The sequence below is a fragment of the Macrobrachium nipponense genome, chromosome 18 (genome assembly GCF_015104395.2).
Source record: "Macrobrachium nipponense isolate FS-2020 chromosome 18, ASM1510439v2, whole genome shotgun sequence".
NCBI classification, from domain to species: domain Eukaryota; kingdom Metazoa; phylum Arthropoda; class Malacostraca; order Decapoda; family Palaemonidae; genus Macrobrachium; species Macrobrachium nipponense.
Window position 1 is genome coordinate 73,305,094 of NC_087211.1, and position 20,320 is coordinate 73,325,413.

Below are 20,320 nucleotides of genomic sequence, written 5' to 3' on the forward strand. Positions count from 1 at the left end.
CACACAGCAATGCACTATCAATCTAATCTTCAACAAACTAAAAGTACATATCAATTACAGCATGACATAATAAAATGGGACAATGGTTACCTCAATTATAGACCTTTTATGATGCACCCATGTCACAGATGTACTTCATGTTATATTGTTAAATAAGCAATTAGCTTGGTCACAGATGGCCTAACTGAAAATCAAAATTGCTTTGTAGACCACTATGTTTACTAACAAAGTTAAGACAATAAGTCAAAATCAATTGATGTAATTTGGCATACTGGACTACAAATCTCAAAGAAATTTAATTGTTACTTATGACAGAAGAACCAATTTAATGAAGTATGAAATGAGCAACATTAATCAAAATTTGACTCATGCATGAAAAACAAGTAGCAGATCTTACATACCAATCCTTTATATTGGAGACTTGAAAATACCCACCACATCTTACTGGCGCTTAGTTCCATTGACTGTCTATCCCAGCCTATCTCGTTACTTCCTGAGAAACTCTCTTAATGGGACATGCCAAAGATTCAACTCCCTAAATCTTGGGGAATATTGGAGTTTGTCATTTAAATAAAATTAGCATAAAAAAATACCTATTTAATCTACAAACAGAACAGAACATAAGTGTTTTAAGAAAATACAGTACCATACTCACAGCAACTGCTGTGAAACAGATCAATAATGAAGGAAAAGAAAATAACTAGAAAAATAACAGAATATTATTTAAGGGAAAGGAATTAAATCATTAATCTTGATCCCATTCAAAATACAGAAAATTGACACCCTAAATTTCCACTCTATAAATATATGTATACTGTTTCTATATCATGTAGGTATGTACTGACCAGTTAAAAAAAAAAAAAAAAAAAGGCAAGGGAAAAGTGACTACATTATAATAAAATGCCTGCTTGTTTGCAAGGTTTCAGGAGAAAACTGTTGCATCAATACATTAAAAACTTCCAAAAGTACAGTATTATTGTAACAAGTCTTTACTTCTTAAAAATACAATGACTTAAATGCTAAAATTGTTTCCATTTTACAAATTACCTCATATAGGATCCAGTTTCAAGGTGGTGTATTTTTAGACATGAAAGACACGGTTTCTTTGTTAAGAATTCTGTTTATACGACACAGCATTTCTTAAAAATAAAATGCTGTCACCACTACCCAGAGTGGCCGAAATTTGTACGGCAGGGATACTCTGTGTTTGCTGCTTCTCGTCGTTTCATCTTCATGTCATCCGTTCAACATTAGGTTCCAGAAAGCACTTGACTTCATGCCAGTCATCATTTCTTCCCCATTTGAGGACTTTTCTCAAACTGTAGTTTAAAAAAAAAAAGGTTATAGAAACTCACAGGGTGCATTAAATGATAATGTATTGGAAGCGTCGACAGCTCAAGAACGTATTTTTTTTTTTTTTTTTTTTTTTTTTTTTTTGAAGTTACATGTGGATCTATGCCACTTGGAAGAGAAGAGGAGCATGACTTACACCCTCCACTTCTCCTCCACATTCAGGAATATGCTTCCAACTGATGACACAAAAAAAAAAGGAGAAAAAAATTATAATCAGTATAACCTTACGAGTCATGGAATAGTTTACAGAAATTAACGTTTTATTATTTTTTTTTTTTGAGTTAAGATCAACTCATTTTTTTCTTTTCCTTCTCTTTTTTGTCAAATTTTTCACTTTTATGTCATTTCACACTACATTGTCCCGTAAAGAATGCCCTGTACTGTCTCTCCGTTCAAATTTGTTCAATGTGAAGTTCAGGCACTACAAATAGCAAGTAATGCCAGGTCAATACGGTGTGTAAAATGTGCAACACTTAAGTGTTAAAATACACACTGCTTTCACATCACAGTCACAGCTCAGCACTGATATATCAGTTTACTGCATATGTGGGGGTTGTTGATAGGGTGCTCGCTGCCCACCTCGGCCCCTAAAACCACCTCGTGGACCCTGGCCTCTAAAGCCTCGACCGCCACGGGGTCCATTCATTCCGCCACGCCCACCACGATAGCCACCACCGCCGCCGCCGCCATAACCACCTCCGTAACCGCCGCGCCCATTTTGATAACCACCATTACCCCCACCACCCCGATTGCCTCTGAACCCACCCCTAGCAATAAATCCTCCTCTGCTTCTTCCTCCCCGGAAGCCAGTTCGTCTGTCAAAATCTCCATGACCGTTGCTGTTGGCAGGGGGAACAGAACCTCCTTGATTGTCCTCGTATTCATCCCAATTTCCAGAATCATTGACCCACTTGTCATCACCACCATTGACAGGCATCTCTTGCGTCCCCCAGTTACCATCATCATGACCCTGGGAAATGCTTCCAACAGATGTGACTGAATCTTGAGTGGGCGTTGACTGGTCAGTTGTCCATGGGCGTGCTTCTGGGTTGAATTCCACCTGACCCTGTGTTCGAGGTTGTGATGGCAACGCGAGTGTTGGCGGAGGGTTTGGAGTAGGATCAACATCAGCGTTGGTTGGATAAACTGCCGCAACACCCTGTGTGTAACCTGCTACGTTAATGTTACTATAGGTTTGATTAGTAAAACTTTGAGCCGGAATATTGGATGGATGAGTGTGTTCCTGTGCAAGTGAGACCACTGGGTTAGCTGACTGAGGTGGCTGTTGTACTGGTGACAGGATTTTTTGGGATACGGATTCTGTCTTGATGCTTCCAATAGAAACTACAGCTGGATCCATATACACAGTTGGAGGTTCCTGGGCCACTTGGCTTTCCTGTAAAAAGTCAAAGCTTCCAGGTGACACTAAGTCATTAAGAGATATCTGCTGTAAGGCTGGTTGTAAAGGAGGCTGTACAGGTGGTTGAACAGGAGGCTGCACAGGTGGTTGTACTGGGGGCTGTACAGGAGGCTGAACTGGAGGCTGTAATGGAGGCTGAACAGGTGGCTGCACAGGGGGTTGCACTGGGGGCTGTACAGGAGCCTGTTGTGGGGGGGCTGGTGGTGGAATTTGTGGTGGGGCTGCTTGATGTTCTGGCTGTGCATGAGGGGCTTGTGTGAAGAAAGATGGTGCAGGAGGTAATCCAGGAGCCTGAGGGGGACCCCCAGGGACACCAGCTGGTGGAATCTGTGCCATGGCTGCAGCTAGTGGATCTTGTGAAGGAGAGACAATAGAAGGTTTCTCTTGAGGTACACTTGGAGGCTGCATAGGGACCACTGCTGAGGTAGAAAGACCTGGAGGTGGCCCATCTGCAGCAACACTGTTGACCACTCCTTCGGCAACAACTGCAATTTCTTCCGATTCTTCACCAATAATTCCATTTGTATATTCAGGAACATCTTCCTGCAATACCAAAAGAAAATAATGCAAATTAAAAGGAAAGTTAAAATACTCCACTCGTTATTGGTATCTAAATTAATGACATACCAATCAAGGCAACATAAAAGACTTGCACTACATATTCTAATAGTGTAATTACAAGTCTTCCATGCAATTCTAGTTGTAAATGTCAAGCATACCACTGGCGCAGCCATGATGCTGATACCTCAATTTTAGTACTGTAATAATACACAAACACAGGATTGTGTGTAATTTGGCTATTGGTCTACTGCCTTTGAGAGAAATCAAAACTAGCTCCAAAAACAACATATCGTTTCTTGAGGTTCACCATTACCTGGGTACTGATTTAATACAAACCCTAAGTGAGACAACTTTCCATCCACCAGAGATATGGATGTCACATTGCTGAAAGCTGAACCACAGTTTGTGAAAGGTTTTGAAAAGTTAAAAATTAGGCCAATTCATTAGGGTTAATAAACCAGTGTACACCAAGAATGAATGTCACACATACACAAAAATTAACATACTGTATACCTTTGGTATGTAAAATTACTCTGTTGAAATCCTTAAAATAAATAACCAATGAGTTGCTCTTTTTAAATTACTAACCACATACTTTGGATACCCGAGAGTTCCTGAAACAGCTGTTAAAGAAAATACAAATACTTGATTTCAACCAGAACCATCAATGTATATTCACAGTAGTCAATGCCTTCCTTACAGCATGCCCAACAGTAATTTTTTTAAAGGAATATTATTATTTCCCTTCTATGGTAACTAAACTAGTCAAGTCATTTGTTTATAATTATAATTCAAGAAAAAAATTTTTATAATTATAATTCAAGAAAAAAAAAATTTTTTTCTTAAAATCTCCCATCTACATATCAGCATCAATTAGTTCTGCCTCCACACTGAAAAAAATGTTACTACATTAAAAGAACAATGATAACCATATAAACTTAAATAATAGATTGACTAAAATATGCGAAATGACCGTGATCATACATGAGTGTTTCAAATGTTACTACCTAATAGCATGCACCCACAACTTTGAACCAAAAACTACATTATCAATTACCGGTAAGGACTCAACATTTTCTTCATCCACAACTTCAGGTTCTTTCACTTCTGGGTAAGAACAACTGGCAATTTCATCCACAATGTTCATCAGAGTTTTGTACGTAGTGCCAGCAACTTCACTGTTCTTTCCTTCCAGCAAAAAGGACATGTGCTCTGCTGCATTCCGCAACTCTTTCTGAAAGGGAAATTAAGTTTGTTGGCTCAGCATGCTTCACTATTTCATATTAAACCTTGGTTAACATATAACCATAAGCATTTACGTACCCTATGAATTCTAAACGCATGGAAAAAATTTCTGCTTTCTGCCTATTGCTTATAAAACATATAAATGGCGTAAGTGAAGAATAATTTCAGATTTAAATACTAGATTCTCCCAAGACAAAATTTTCCAAATGACATTAAAAGGAGACAAAACTTGACGGTAATACTAATACTATATATTAAATAAAAAAAAAAAAAAAAGTTCATATCAAAAGTATCCTACAATAAGGAATACAATCAGCACATAAGGAACTTACAAAATAATTTCAACTTTTTTTACCATTAAAAATTACACCTAGACATTTCTTTTTACTGCCTCTGCCCAAGGAAAACATACAGGTATTCCTTGAGTTACTATGTTTGTTGCAATATTTTGAATTTATGATGGAGACACCAGTTATGTTATTTCCAAGTTACAGATGGCGATACCTATACAACATATTGAAAATATTTTAAAATGCATGACAGGCACAGGCAGCAGCATCTGATTTACAATATGTTGCCCCTAGAGGCTGGGATGTCCATATCTCTTCCCCTGACCGATCCCCAACTTGCTCTTGCCATCTACTACAGTGTAAAGTTGTGTTAGTGTGTGCCCAAGTTAGTCTCCTGTGATCAAGATGCATTACACCACTTTAAGAGCAGATGAAAATTATCAACAAGCATGGCGAGGGAAAGGCAGTCGCAGCCATCGCATGACGAACACCTATGACAGTAAACAGTATCTACCATCATCGGGAACAAGAAACTGATAATGGATGCTGTAAGACATTTGCTTCAGTTCATTCAACGATTATAACGAAGAGGAGGCAGGGATTTTTTAGGGATTTGGAGGAAATGGAGCAGTTACTGGTCACGTGGGTGGAGACCAGATACAAAACCTATGCCACTCAACCTCGACCATTCAAACAAAGGCAAGCTTGCTTTTCGAGGAAGTAAAGAAATACTATGATTATGCCCTCCACAAATATTTCGTAGCACGTCACAAACTAACGTCGACGCAACAGGACTGTACAAAAAACGATACCCAGGTTTAAGGCACGCAAAGATAGACTGACTCTTCTGCTTATGGGAAATGTGGCTAGGTATAAACTCAAGCCATTAATGATTTATTACTCTGCAAATCCTAAGAAATTAGCAAGAATCAGCAAACACAAACATACAATTCCTGTGCATTACCAGTAAAATAAAAAAGCATGGATGACTACTCCTATTTGAAGACTAGTTTGTGCATCGCTTTACTCAGGAAGTGAAAGAATATTGTAGGGAAAACAACATCGCCTTGAAAATTCTGCTGATTCTGGACAATGGTCCCAGTGACCCTCAGCACATCGGTGATATTAACATAAAAGTTGTTTCTACCACTAAACAGATCATCTCTCATACAACCCATGGATCAGGGTACTGTGGCTATGTTCAAGGCCTATTATCTTCGGAACACATTTGCACAGGCTGTTAAGGCTATGGACTAGAAGGAATTCAATGTTCTGAATGGCATTCTGCACATTGGAAGTGTGTGGAAGGAGGTTAACAAAAGATCGCATGAATGAGATTTGGAAAATCTGCTAGTGTCCGTGAACTCATTTAAAGGTTTCAATACGATAAAAGCAGTTGTGGAAATTAATTAAAAGATCGTGTTACCTGGGAAAAGTTTAGATTTAGAACTTGAAGAAAAGATATCCAATAACTACTAAAAGATGTAGAACTAATGGCAGAAGATTCAACTTGACTTGCAGAAATAAGAGAAAAAAAAGCAGAAGAGGAAGGAGAAATTAAAAGAGAGCCAGAGCAAAAGTTTACGATGAAAACCATGCAAAAGGCATTTGCCTCAACTGAACACGGAATGAAACTCTTCAGTAAAATTCATGCCAACTTGGAACGATATGCATAAGTTGAGAGTGAACTTTCAAGACGTTATCTTGCATGCTAACGAGTCATTTATGAAGAATGAAAAAACCCACTGTGCAAGCTACAGTGGATTACTTCCTTAAGAAAATGACTCCAGTACCATCGCCTTCCACCACATTTGAGCTTCCCCCCTCATCTTGGATGGCTCTTCATCAAAATCGAACAGCCCAAGAAATAACAGGTGAAAGGAGCAAATCGATGGACCTGCTGCTTTACCATCACCATGTTCTTCCAATATTTAGTTCAACCTATCCATCAACAGCCTGACATCATTCAAGTATGCAGACGCAGACCGAATCTTGGCATTGAACCTCCAGACCAGTTAAAAATAACTAGCTGATATTAATAATTACAGATCAATTAAAAATAAAAAGGAATTAACAGCATACTTAATACAGTACAGTCAAACCTCGGTTTTCGTACACCTCTCTTTTCGTACGTTTCAGTTTTTGTAGACTTTTTTCTACAAAATTTTGTCTTGGTTATCGTACGCTTGTAAATGCTCCTTCCATCCGGGGCCCAGCGTGTGACCTTCCCTGTATCAAGCACCAAAACAAAGCATCCCTTCTTTCGTGCCCCATTCTGCTTTTGCGTTTGTTGTTTTTGTACTTTTTGTGCTTCTTTATTCGAGTATGACTGTTAAATAAGCCATTATGGGGCCAAAGAAAGTTCCAAGTGCTAGCCCTTGTGTAAAAAAAATCGGTGAGAAAATGGCAAAAACAATAGCTGCTGTTAGTAAATTTAAAGCCAGCCTCTACTGGCTTGAAAAATTCAGAAAACTAATGACCATACATAATGTGCCTACTTCAGAGATAATTGACATAATTGCAAACTGGAATGCTGTAAAAAAATTTTTTGGAGAATTATCATCCCAACAGAGAAGTTGGAATCCATGTCTCCAACATGTTTAATGATAACGTAATGTTTAACTTTAAGCAAATTCTAAAACGCCAGAAACGAATGTCTCTGGACAGTTTTGTTGTGCGACAGGGGTCCAGTAACTCTCAAGTGGGTCCTAGTGCCAGTAAAAAAAAATGAAGATATGTTACCCCAGATAGGTCCTTGATACCTGAAGTCCTTCTGGAGGGAGATTCCCCTTCCTGACAACCTCGCCTCCTCTCTCTCGCCTCCTCTCCATCTGCCATACGCTAACAAGTGTTTTCCATAAAGGTAAGAATGATGTTAAATGTTCATTTATTCATTTCATTAGTCATTTATATTTAATTCTCATTGTTTTCTGTATGTAAAACTGTGTTTATTCCCTATAAAATGTATTTTTTGCTAATATATTTGGGGGTCTGGAACGCATTCATTTTATTTACATTACTCCTTATGGGAACTACTGTTTCCGTTTTTGTACGTTTCGGTTTTCGTGGGAGGTTCTGGAATGGATTAAGTACGAAAACCAAGGTTCCACTGTATGTATATGTATTGATTATATAGTGTAGGCTACGCTGCCTTCGAGTTACAATATTTTCAAGAGATGATCAGCTCATCCATCAAAACTAGAAGACTACCTGGAACTGGTCTTTTAATTTCATTACAATTTCCATAATCTGCAACCAAATTGTTTTCTAAATGATTGGCTAAAGATCATCTCTGCAGGATTTGGTAGACAGAATAGAATACAGAATTTAAGGCAAAGGCCAAGCACTAAGACCTGAGGTCATTCAGTGCTGAAACAGAAAATTGACCGGAAGGTTACAGAGGTGTAACAGGAGGAAAGAAAACCTTGCAGTTGAACTACGAATCAATTGTTCAGAGCAGGTGGAAAGTAACATGGAAGAAAGAGAATATGAACAAAGGTACATTGAAAGGAACGAGAGGGATTGCAGCTTATGGCCGAAGGGACGCTGCAAAGAACCTCTCAAGTAATGCCTACAGTGCATCACGAGGTGCACTGATGGTACTACCCGCGCAAGGGGGATTTGTTAGATATCCAGAATCAACATATGAAAAACTGCACTCTTGTACTGGAAATGACTAAGAACAAAATATTTAATATTTATCATATCCAAACATACTCAAGCTAAAACAGAGGACATCATTGTGAACAAAAACTCGTAATTACTTGAAACTCCTGTGCATCTTGGCCCTCTGTTCGGGAAGGTGTAACAAGTTTGAAAAGGGTATCCAGGTGTTCTAAGTGCTCAGGGGGTATGACAACTGCACCATTGGTCCCAGCTAAGAAATCTGCCCGAACTTCATCTTGACCCATAAGCTGGAGAACATCCTGAAAACATACATCACATTATTGTGTAATCCACCACAATCTGGAGTACTACACAGTTCTGTTTAATGAATCAACTTTAATACCAAACACATCATCATTTCTACAAAATATGGTGGCTTTGACTTACACGGAAACAAATGACAAAGCTCACCTGAATTTTGAAGATTTCCTTGATACGATTGATCTCCTCATTCTGTTTCTCCACAGCCTCATGCTTCATTTGCTTTTTCAAAAGTTTGTTGTGTTCTGCAATGACCGCTGTAAAATTTTGACTCATGTCCCGCATTAATTCAAGGTTGGAGATTACACAATCAAAGCTGGCAACTGCTTGCCGTTGATCTTCAATGAGCTCCTTCCCATCCTTTAGAGCCAAACGGTACTGTTCTAGTTTGTTCTGTAAAGAAAAAAGTAGCTTATAAAATTAACTGTGTAACTAGAAAAAAAATAATATAACCACATGGTATTTCAACGATGCAATATATTTTAGTGTATTTTCAACAGAATGTGCCCACATAAAACCTATGGAGTATTTACTGACTGGCCCCCTCCACTGCTACAACCAATTAATAAAATTTAGCCATTAGTCTGATGTGAAAAAACAAACAAAATGTGTCTGGTAGTGGAGTGGACAATCACTGATTGTGTCTGGTAGTGAAGTTGACAATCATCACTGTATTATTTGGGGACTATGAGAAGAGGTTATGAATTACTTAATATGCAAAGCATAACTTTGCTTTTTATGGCAAGCCTCCTGCAATGCCTGTTAATGATAAAAATTGAAGTCAACCATTTTTTCAATTCCCACTTACATACAACGCTTATTTCACAACCCTTTTTTAACTAGTTTTGGTACATTACAATATTAAGGTGCCCCACCAAATATATACGTAAGGCATCTGAAATTGATGTGATCTTGGAAGGTTATCATCATCCCCTAAAGATCACTCACACCCTGCATAGTTAGGAAAAATCTCAGACACAATCAAATAGTACTGCAATGTAGCAATTCCTTGACAAGAACTTAAGATTTTAAAACGGGAATCTATTGTATATGGGCTATTTTACTCCTAACAATACAATTCTCAAAAAGACTGCTTCTACTGTATATTAGGCTACGACAAATACGATAAGAGCATTCTCTTGAGACGATCTGCCTATTATTGTATTTTATTCCCCAACTGTTGAGTAAATGAGGATATGCGTTGTTCATCAAACTGTCTTATGAAAAATTAAGGTTACAAATAAACTACTAAATGGCAATTATTGATTTTGATTAATATAGATTTTTGGCATTCAGCCAAGCACTGGGGTAACCAAGGGCATTCATCGCTGAAACAGAAATTGACAGTAAAAGGTTTTGAAAGGTGTAACTGGAGGAAAACCTCGCAATTGCAGCAATATGAAATAATTGTTAGGAGAGGGTGGACAGAATGATGGTAGAAAGAGAATATGAACAAATGTACAGTAAAAGGAATGAAAGCAGTTGCAGCTAGGAGCCGAAGGTACGCTGCAAAGAACCTTAAGTAATGTCTACATTGCACAGTGAGGTGCCCTGGCGGCACTAACCCCCTACAGGGTAAAGGACAATTAGACATGCTTGATAGGCCTGTCACAACTTCTGGGAATATATTGTGCATATAGTCTACAGTATTCAAGGTTACCTCAATTTTGTAGTATCAAGTAAATTTACTAGCTTAAATACTTTGACATACATACTAGTAAAATGCATATCCATTGGCTTCTTGTTAACCAAACAAATATCAACTTGGTCCTTATGAGATGGGGATATACTAACTGAAATGGCCTTGATCCACACAAGCTGGGCAAATAACAACCATTACAGTGCCGCCCTCTAAATTACATTTAATTCATATATTACATGAAAGGTTACCACAACAACAGATCTAATAACTAGTAACTATACTCTTATTTTTTTCCATCTGTCCATACGCCTGTGGTGTTTGAGCATGGTAACACTGCATCCCGGCTTTAAATAATATATATCCAATTTCAAATATTAACAGTCTAATTCGCATACAGTAAATTATTAAAACACTTTTCAGTTGCAAATGTACAGCCAGATATTCTTTTATGAACCTAAAACTTACACACAGTGTAACTATTTAAAGCCCGGGACGCAGTGTTACCATGCGCGACCACCACAGGCGGATGGGCAGATGGAGGAAAAAAAAAAAAAAAAAAAAAAAAAAAAGTATAAATGATCTTCAACCCACAAAAAATACAGTAGGGTATACAGTACATGTAATATGACTTTTCCAGTTAACAAAATATCCTACCTGGTTCCATAATATACTATTCCACTGGTTCTCCTCCTCCTTTTAGTTAATGGGCATTGTGCATATAACAAAATGGCCTATGTCTAGAATACTAGCCTGGGATAATTTTCAGAAATCAATTATGAAAAGTCACGAAAAAATGCATGGAGATTCATACGGCAATGGAGAATACGTATGCAAAATGTTTTGTCAAAATTCCTTACTTGTAATTAGTAACTGTAACTCAATAAGCCAAAAACATTGATCCGTACGAGAAAATGCAATATTTCTTCTTTTATCGTAAATTTTGATAATTATTGTCAAAGAAATTGTGAGCAATGGCATCTGTAGAGATTCCATGAGTCACAGAAGGAAAGTCAGCTATCAACCACAATTCAGTGCGAGCACAAACCTCATGTAGTGTACACGTTTGAGTTTCACCTCTGACATTCGCTTGCTTTTACGTATGTTTATCTTTGTTTCGGCAAGAATTCCATCATGCCAAAGAGGAAAAGACAAGCAAAAACATCTCGCTAACATACAAAGAAAATTCGCTCAAATATGATTACAGAATATCATAATATACGCGATATTAGTGTAGAGAGAGAGAGAGAGAGAGAAGGAAGAAGAGAGGAGAGAGAAGAGAGAGAGACGGACGAGGAGAGAGAGATGAGAGCGAGAGAGAGAGAATAGAGAGAGATGAGAGAGAGAGTAGAGAGAGAAGAGAGAAGTGGTGCGTAGTAAGTATGTAATGGCCCCCGTCTTGCCTGACGCACACGTCACACTGTGCCCTGTCTTCAATCTTTGAACAAAGGGATCTTCATTTATGATAAATAACAGTTTTTGTTTATTACCTAAAAAGGAATACGAAATTCATAATAACCATGATTTATTAACATTAACGTTGTCTTTGTAAAAAGAGAGTACATGTTCGAGTTTCACCTCTTGACATTCTCTTGCTTTTATGTTTATCTTTGTTTCGGCAAGAATTTCATCATGCCAAAGAGGAAAATAAAAGGAAAACATCCCGCTAACATACAGAAAAAAATTTGCTGTAATAAGCCGAGTTAGTGACGGATAGAGAGAGTGAGTTGCGTAGGAAGGAGTGCCCCATCTTGCCTGACACAGCGCCCTAGGCTATGATATATGAGCAAAGGGATCATCATTTATGATTAAATTATAATAAATAACATAGTTTTGATTTATTAATACCCAAAAAAGAAATATACATTCATAGTAATCATTATTTATTAACATTGTCTTTATATAAATACAAAGGAAAACTTTGAACGCCTGTATCTCAAAACTATATTTATTGACCTTCAAATTCTATCTTCTCACTTAGTTTTAAAGCTATAGCATTGAAATTTGGTGTATAACTTAGAAAGACATTATAGAACAACCAAATAGAGCCATTTTTTCCAATTTTTTTTTTCTTTTTTTTTTCCTGATTTATAGGGTTTATTTTTTCCCCTAATGAAAGATTCATATCTAGCAACAAAAATGACTTTTAGAAATAAATCTCTTCATTTGATTGGAGGTCTACATCAGGTCTATATATGGAAGTAATCCCAGGTCTTAATATTAAATATCAAGGGAGGAGATAGAATTTGAAAAATGTTTATTTCAGGATAAATTGCCCTGGCATCACAAAACCGAAGGTCAGAGGCAAAAATCATATGCGGTTTGGTGTCCCAAGTCATCTTATTAAGTATGAATGTCAAAGTCCTGTCCTTAAAAAATGGCATTAGCCAGCCAGCCCACTTAAACTATAAGACGACAATATAATAGTATATATACACCATAAACACCCATAGTTTTTAACCCCTTTGCCACTGGGACGTACACATGTACATCTTTTATGGTCCAGTAATGAAAGACGGTGACGTACGCTTATACGTCTTTCATCCCTCCTCAAAACGCAAAGCCGTTTCCTTTAGCTTGGACAGGTTTCAGATATAGTATATGAGAGAGGTGCTGAAGCTCCACCCACAATTCATTCTTGCCAATGAGCGTCCGATGAATGTCATGATGTTCATTGTCATATGGGATATTAGTAGGGGTATTGTCCAACACTTCCCAGTGCGCCTAAAGCTATTATCTGAGAAGGATGATCACGATTTTGTCCATAAACCATGTAGATGTGAATTCTAAACCTTTTTCCTTTTATATTGCAGTTATTTTATGTTTTTTTTCAGTATCATGTCAGATGATAGTGTTTCAGAGTTAGGGTCTGTGTACCTGCCAAATGATGATTATAGTGATAGTTTCTTAGGAGATGACAGTGATGAGTGACATTGAACCTATTGCCGATGAGGGTTGGCGGTTCATAACTGATCCATCTTATGACGTGCGCCCAGACCCAGCCCCCCAATTCACGGAGGGTGACAATGGGATTCTTGCTTACACACCAGATTTCACCTGCTTATGTGATACATTTTGTTTTTTTTTTTTCTTTTTTGTGATTATGTAATTGACAAATTGTGTGACTGGATGAATGCTCAGGCAGAGGAGTATTTTCATTCAAGGTGAATGGACTACTATGGAGGCCTGTTACTAGTGATGAGGTATATGTTTTTTTATAGCTTGCTGACGATAATGGGGGTGAATAAAATGCCCCGTATGTACGTATATGTATTGGTCACGAGATGCTGTTGCTTTTATTATTAGTATTATTACTATTATTACCGTACTATTATTATCATCATATTTTATAGTCATTACCAAATACCATAAACATTCACTGATGTATACGCTGTTTCTGTATGAAACCTAGGACTAACTGTTTCAGGAAGAAAACTAGTACTGCTATTACTACTACAGTGGTACCTCGAGATACGAAAAGCTAAACTTACAAAAAACTCGAGATACGAAAGCTAATACGAAAAACTTTACGGCTCTACATACGAAAATTGCTCAAGACACGAAAGGTTGTTGCTGTAAAGCCCGAGATTCGCCCGGACCACCAATAACAATTTTGAAACTCGCGCCCCGCCAACTGAGTAGACTCGCCACCATCCTCCCGCTCTCCCATTGGTTCCTGATGCTAGTCACCGCCATGAGATCCTTCTCTCCTATTGGTCCATCCCTCCCATCATGCATCTACGTACTAGTACGTAACAGCATTCTTCTTCAGCCACTGCTTCTCACCAGTGTTATCGTAAGCATGCGGAATTTGTTCGTTCACATACTATACGATTTAGTTTGTTAACGTAAATTCGTGTTAGTGATTTCGTTGTGCTATTTTATCGTGTTGTGTGAGAACCTAATTAGTATACGTACTACATAACTTAAATTACATACAATATAGTCATGGGACCCAAGAAAGTTGCTGAAGTTCACAGAAAGAAGAGAATGCTTTCTATGCTGACAAAAATGGAGATAATAAAAACGTATGAAGCTGGCTTGCGGCTGAGTGTGATCGCTAAGGAATACGGTCGAAATCCGTCGACGACAGGCACCATCCTTAAGCAGAAGGAAGCCATCAAAGCAGCTACAACTTCCAAGGGTGTGACTATTTTGTCCAACAAGAGGAGACATGTGCATGATGAAATGGAAAGGCTGCTTCTTCTATGGATTGAGGACAAAGAAATTGATGGTGATACGATAACCGAGATGGCAATCTGCCAGAAGGCCAGTGCTATTTTCGGCGATTTGATTACCCAAGCCGAAGACGACGAAGGAGAGGGGACGTCAACGGCAACCCCAGAGTTCAAGGCTTCTCATGGGTGGTTCAAAAAATTCTGTAAACGGACTGGCATCCATTCGGTGGTGAAGAAATTGAAACTTTGTAAAATACGTAAAGTATAAAAAAGTAAAAAAAAATGTAAAAATAAAAAAAAGAAAAAAAAAATTATTTCAAGTTTTTTGTAAAGTGTTTTGTAAAGTTTAGTTTGTTTTTCTGACATTTTTTTAAGTGTTTCGTAAAGTTAAGTGTACGTATCTGCCGTTTGTCCTCCTCCTCTGTCGCCACTTTCGGAGATAGCCTCACCCGAAAGGTAAGCTTCCGCATTTTACTACATACGTACGTACAGTATTTCTTGTACGTATACCATATACACTAATATACGTTAATTACAGGTAATTAGCGATACATATCAAGTTAGGTATTGTATGGTCCAAATTGTTGTATTTATTTCATTGTTTATAGGTCAATTTAGCTTTATTATGAAATTTACTGGGGTGCTTTTGGAGGGCTTGAACGGATTAGCCATTTTACATGTAAAATGCGGTTCAAGATACGAAAAACTCATGATACGAAGGGCACCTCGGAACGGATTAATTTCGTATCTCGAGGTACCACTGTACTACCATTTTACTAATACTTTTTCTGCTACTTTATTTCTACTACTTTATAACTGTTTCTACTTCTGCAATTACTTTTTCCACTAAATATATTCCTATTTTTTCCAATATCCTTACTATATTTTTTTTATATTTTTTGTCAATGTGGTAAAAATATTCATTGATATACACACAATGTTTTCACATTTGAATATAAAGGAAAAATATGAATAACATAAAATTTTGTGGGAGCAAGTAATAATTGATACTCTCGGTCGACAGGGGATTTCATGCGGTATGCAAGTATTTGCAGCAATGCAACAGGCCGGTGGTGAAGGGGTTAAGAGGCCTCACTACAGCACCTAGGGTCAGTTTGCAGAAAGACAAGAGCAAACTCTGACTACTCCCAGCAGAAGCTCAGTCCATGCTTCCAATGTTTAGTGTTACTTGGTCAGGGCATGGCACTTCAAGTGAGGTTAGGATGATAAGGTCTGGTTAGGGGTCAGGGCCCGGCATTCTAGGAAAGGTGAGGTTAGTTTTCACTGGTGGAAAAAGTGTGTGTTGTTCTAAACTGCCTCACAATGAGTTACATGCCCAATAATCCAGCTTGAAATCTGTGTTCTCTATTAGATAAACCGTTCTCTTTGTCTGGCCTGCCATTAATTGCATAAGGATGCATCTTTATATGGTGTTATGGTGTATCTGTAAAATTTACAGCAATCAATTATGGTGTATCTTTAAAATGTACAGCATTCCCCGTCACGTGTACAGTCATACTGGTCAAGGACCCTGCATACTTGGTTAGCTGCTAAGGACTCTGTTCTTATGTTAATGTAAAGACCACATTTTACCTGTATCCCTGATAAAACTATGATGTTAAGACTATATTTAGGCTGTACCCCTGTTAAAACAATGTTCTTACTCAGCATTTATTTTTTATACGTTTTCACTTTTAACCATATACCAATATTAAAATGAGATCTAGGAATATTCTAGTAAATAACTGCAACCGTTTTCTTGCATGGCAAATTTGTTGGAAATGATGTTACCAAGATCCTGTATTGGAATTTTAAAAACTATTTATGATTTATTAAATTACACCAAGTTATTTAGGAGACCTCTTAATGCACTTTTTTCTAATGTGTTGCCTTCCCCCATATGACAAGCTACTAACAATCTATATGAATGACTTTTCAGTGTTTTTCTTGGTTTGACCAATAGTATGATTCTTTACATTTTAGTCAGCTAGATTACATAGTCTTACATAATTAGTTTTATTTGATAAATGTCATTTTATATTATAGTAATATTTCAAGAACAGAGATCTTTGTTAAATTTATTTACTAAACAGTAATGCATCAATACATGCTGAAAATTATTTGGGAACAAAATGACAGACCCTGATGTGTTGGAGGTGTAGGTTTTGAAAACAAGTGATTAGCCTAAGCTCCATTAGAGTTTACTAGCAATTTACCAATCCTTACTAAAAGCATATTCATCTGCTGCTTCACATATGTGACTCGCTGGTGTTTTTTTAAACTATTATTTATAAATTCATCAAGTACCCAAGTCTATGGGCATAACCAGCTCTGTTTCAGGGAATCCATCTCACCCCCACCCCTTTAAGAGGGTGGGTGGGGAGGTAGGATAAAATCCATTATAAACCATCTGAGGGGTCCCCACTATAACCTTGCCTAGTTTCATGCCCATCGGACCAGTCGTTTGGCTGTGAATGAACGACAGACAGACATAATGATGATGAAATTTCAAGACTTTCACATTCCCTGTCAATGGAATGTTTGATTTACTCCTCACCCAGATACCACTGGAAAAGAGCAAAATAAATAAGGAAGGTACATAAGACACTTACCAATTTACAAATGCATGGCCTATGCAGGACTGGAAGAGATAAGGGCCAAGATTGGGAGTTGGGTGGAAAGGGGGGGGGTGTGTTAACGGTACCATGGCTGGTAGGACTTGGGTTAGATCAAGCCACATTGGGAGCCAGTTAAGAATGAAGAACACAGGTTCTGCCAATGAAAACTGCCTAAGCATGCTCTGACATGACCAGATCTCACCTTCCTAACCCAAGTTGGGGCACTGTGACTTGACCTTGCGAGGAGGCTTTGCCTCTTCCCCCGCCCCTAACCCCCTCAAGTAAAACTGACCATCAGAGGCATGGACCAAGCTTCTGTTCAGAGTTAGCATTAGAATTTGCTCCTGTCATTCTGAAAACTATTATATTTTTTAGTCTCTCAACTTAATAGGTTTCCTACGGTTTTATTTTTCTTGGAAGGGGGGGGAGGGAGGATGGATCTATTTTAAAGCTAGTTTATTTCTGATTCAAATTCCTCATTATAAGCAGAGCTAATATGTATTTAAAGTTCTAATCTTCCTCTTATAACTAAAATCACATGCAATCGATAAAATAGCCACACTAAAGTAGTTATAAACACTTTGTACAGAGGACACTGGCCTAACCTACCCCTAAACAAAGTCTGGTAGAACAGATGCAAGCATCATAATTAGAGTAACGGAACGCAGGGTAAACAACCCAGTGGACTAGCTGTGGCCACCTTAACCATGTTCGGACCCACCTTCAGAAATTTAGCACGTCCTGACACCAGAGATGGGCATCAGTCACGAGTCTCATGTCTCTGGGTGTTGCTCCCACGACCTATGACTCATGAATGGTAACCATCTCTCCGGTGCCAGGACGTGTTAGAGTACTTATTCGGAAGGTGGGTCCGAACACGGTTAAGGTGGCCGCAGATAGTCCACTGGGTTGTTTACCCTAAGGTGCCAAAACGAAGGCCTGCACAATAGTAAGTTCCACATATGTTACAAGGGGCTGTGCAAGAATCGAGCCTAATATAATACTTACAGAGGCTCCATAAAATAGAGGAACACGCTAATTTCAACCTTCGAAATTCTCGGCAGATATGAGGTGCTTAGGTAGTAAGCTTTGCTGTAAATACTTGTAGTAGGGATCAAGGAAAATTTCTAAAGTACAAAAAAAAGCCTTTTATAGTACACGAAGGGATTTCGCTTACCGGTAAGAGAGAGAGGAGAGAGAGAAAGAGAGCGCACCTACCAGGTAATAGGTAGCTTTGGACCCTCAGCATCAAAGCCTCAATCGCTTTAGGTAGCAAAGTTCGACGAGGACAACCTTCCCTAAGCGGAAACTGTCAATAGAATGGCCACGTAGCAAGTTGCCCATGCGACTACAGCCACGGAAACAATAAGAGGGTCACTTTTATTGAATGATATTCGTTCGCCGCACGTCCTCCCCGCTCCCCTTTTCAAAAAGCACATTTCCGAACATATTACAACGAGCCTAAAACCTGACGTCACCTATGTCAGCTACCTTCGATAAATGGCCTAAATGCCTGCCATCTCTTGACGTGCCTTTAACTACAGCGGAGGAAGCAAAGGTCGTGGAAACGTCAAAATGCCTGACAGGCGGCCGTAGCTGGCATAAAAGCACATGGCAAGAAGTACAAGTTAAACATGGCCGTCGCTTTGTTTGCTAGTGACGAAACCCCGACCGCGAAGGAGGCCCTCACTTTTCCTCGCCCATTTCGACTCACCTTTCTCTTCTCGAGGTTTCTTATCTTCTTTTCCACAAGGTTCAGGACTTTGTGTAAAGGATCAAGGGTCTCTTGAGACCCTTGACTATCCCGATCTAACGTTACGGAGGCGGTGGGCATTCTTTACGGTCAACTTCACTTCTGAATTTTCTCTTACGCACTGCAACCCTACCGACTATGCCGTTGCTGGAACCGTGTTTCCATTCGCTGTTTTACTCACTTTTCCTCTACAATTGCTTCTTTGTCTGGATTAAACGCTTTCCTGTTTCGTTCAATACTTGTATATATTTTTTATTTGTGACAGAAGGCATATTTTGTGCATCATACATCGTCGCGGGGCTATTTAAGAGGCTATACGCACTTGTCTTCGGATTACTACGTAAGCGGGCCATTTAAAAATCGACTCCAGTGTGTTTTGTCCAATGGTGAAATATTTTTTGAAGTTGGCTTTGAGGATTCTCAACACTACGTATGGATTTTGTCACTTTTAATCTTACATGAAACTCTCTCTCTCTCTCTCTCTCTCTCTCTCTCTCTCTCTCTCTCTCTCTCTCTCTCTCTCTCTCTCTCTCTTATAATGTTATATATATATATATATTATATATATATATATATATATATATATATATATATATATATGTGTGTGTGTGTGTGTGTGTGTGTGTGTACGCATGTTGTATATTGCTTTTATAACTAAGCATTAAAATTACCTAAAGATTTGACAAGCTGCTCAAGTAGCCACAGAGAAATTAAGATTTCAGTAACTGAAGATTTCAGCTAAAATATGAGCTTTAAATATTTCAGCAATTACCTGAATAGAACTCCATTTCCTTGTATGTGTTCATGACAACACACACACACACAAAGAAAGAGAGAGAGAGAGAGAGAGAGAGAAACAACAGCCACAACTGGACCAAAGGCAAATGACAGAGATCTGGACGTCTTTTGAAGCATATATGTCCTAAGACCATACAGTATCATACTTCATACCGTGTTTAGGATGACTTATTCTTCTCTCGTGACAATCATATCCCTTATTGAAAGAAACACCCTCCTCCTTCGTTGATGATTCTTATGACCACTTTTTATGAAATTCCATTTGTCAGTGACGTAGCCAAATTCCACTTTCAGGAAGATCAAGACCTTCCTTTGTCACTAAAGCTCATGACCTTTTTTAAGAAATGAGTTCTGTTGGTGTTTACCTTTACATTACCCCATTTATGGCGTACAAACATTTTGCTATCGTTATTTTTGTTTCTGCTGTTCTTTTGTTATGCTCCATTTGTCATTAAAATTACTATTGTTATTGCTTAGGCCCTTCCCATACAAAGGGAAACATATTTCATTATAACATCCGTTTTACAAAATAATAAAT

General features: G+C 38.2%; 1 protein-coding gene across 1 annotated transcript; it reads right to left on the reverse strand.

The window, feature by feature from the left end:
* Positions 1 to 704: 704 nt before the first annotated feature.
* Positions 705 to 19,127, reverse strand: LOC135197171 (caprin-1-like). Its single transcript, XM_064224157.1, has 5 exons — positions 18,946 to 19,127; positions 8,947 to 9,189; positions 8,634 to 8,795; positions 4,392 to 4,568; positions 705 to 3,316 (listed from the first exon to the last, which is right to left on the reverse strand). The coding sequence occupies exons 1-5, from the start codon at positions 19,063 to 19,065 to the stop codon at positions 1,889 to 1,891; spliced, it is 2,130 nt and encodes a 709-aa protein (XP_064080227.1). The 5' UTR covers positions 19,066 to 19,127; the 3' UTR covers positions 705 to 1,888.
* Between the last annotated feature and the right edge of the window lie 1,193 nt (positions 19,128 to 20,320).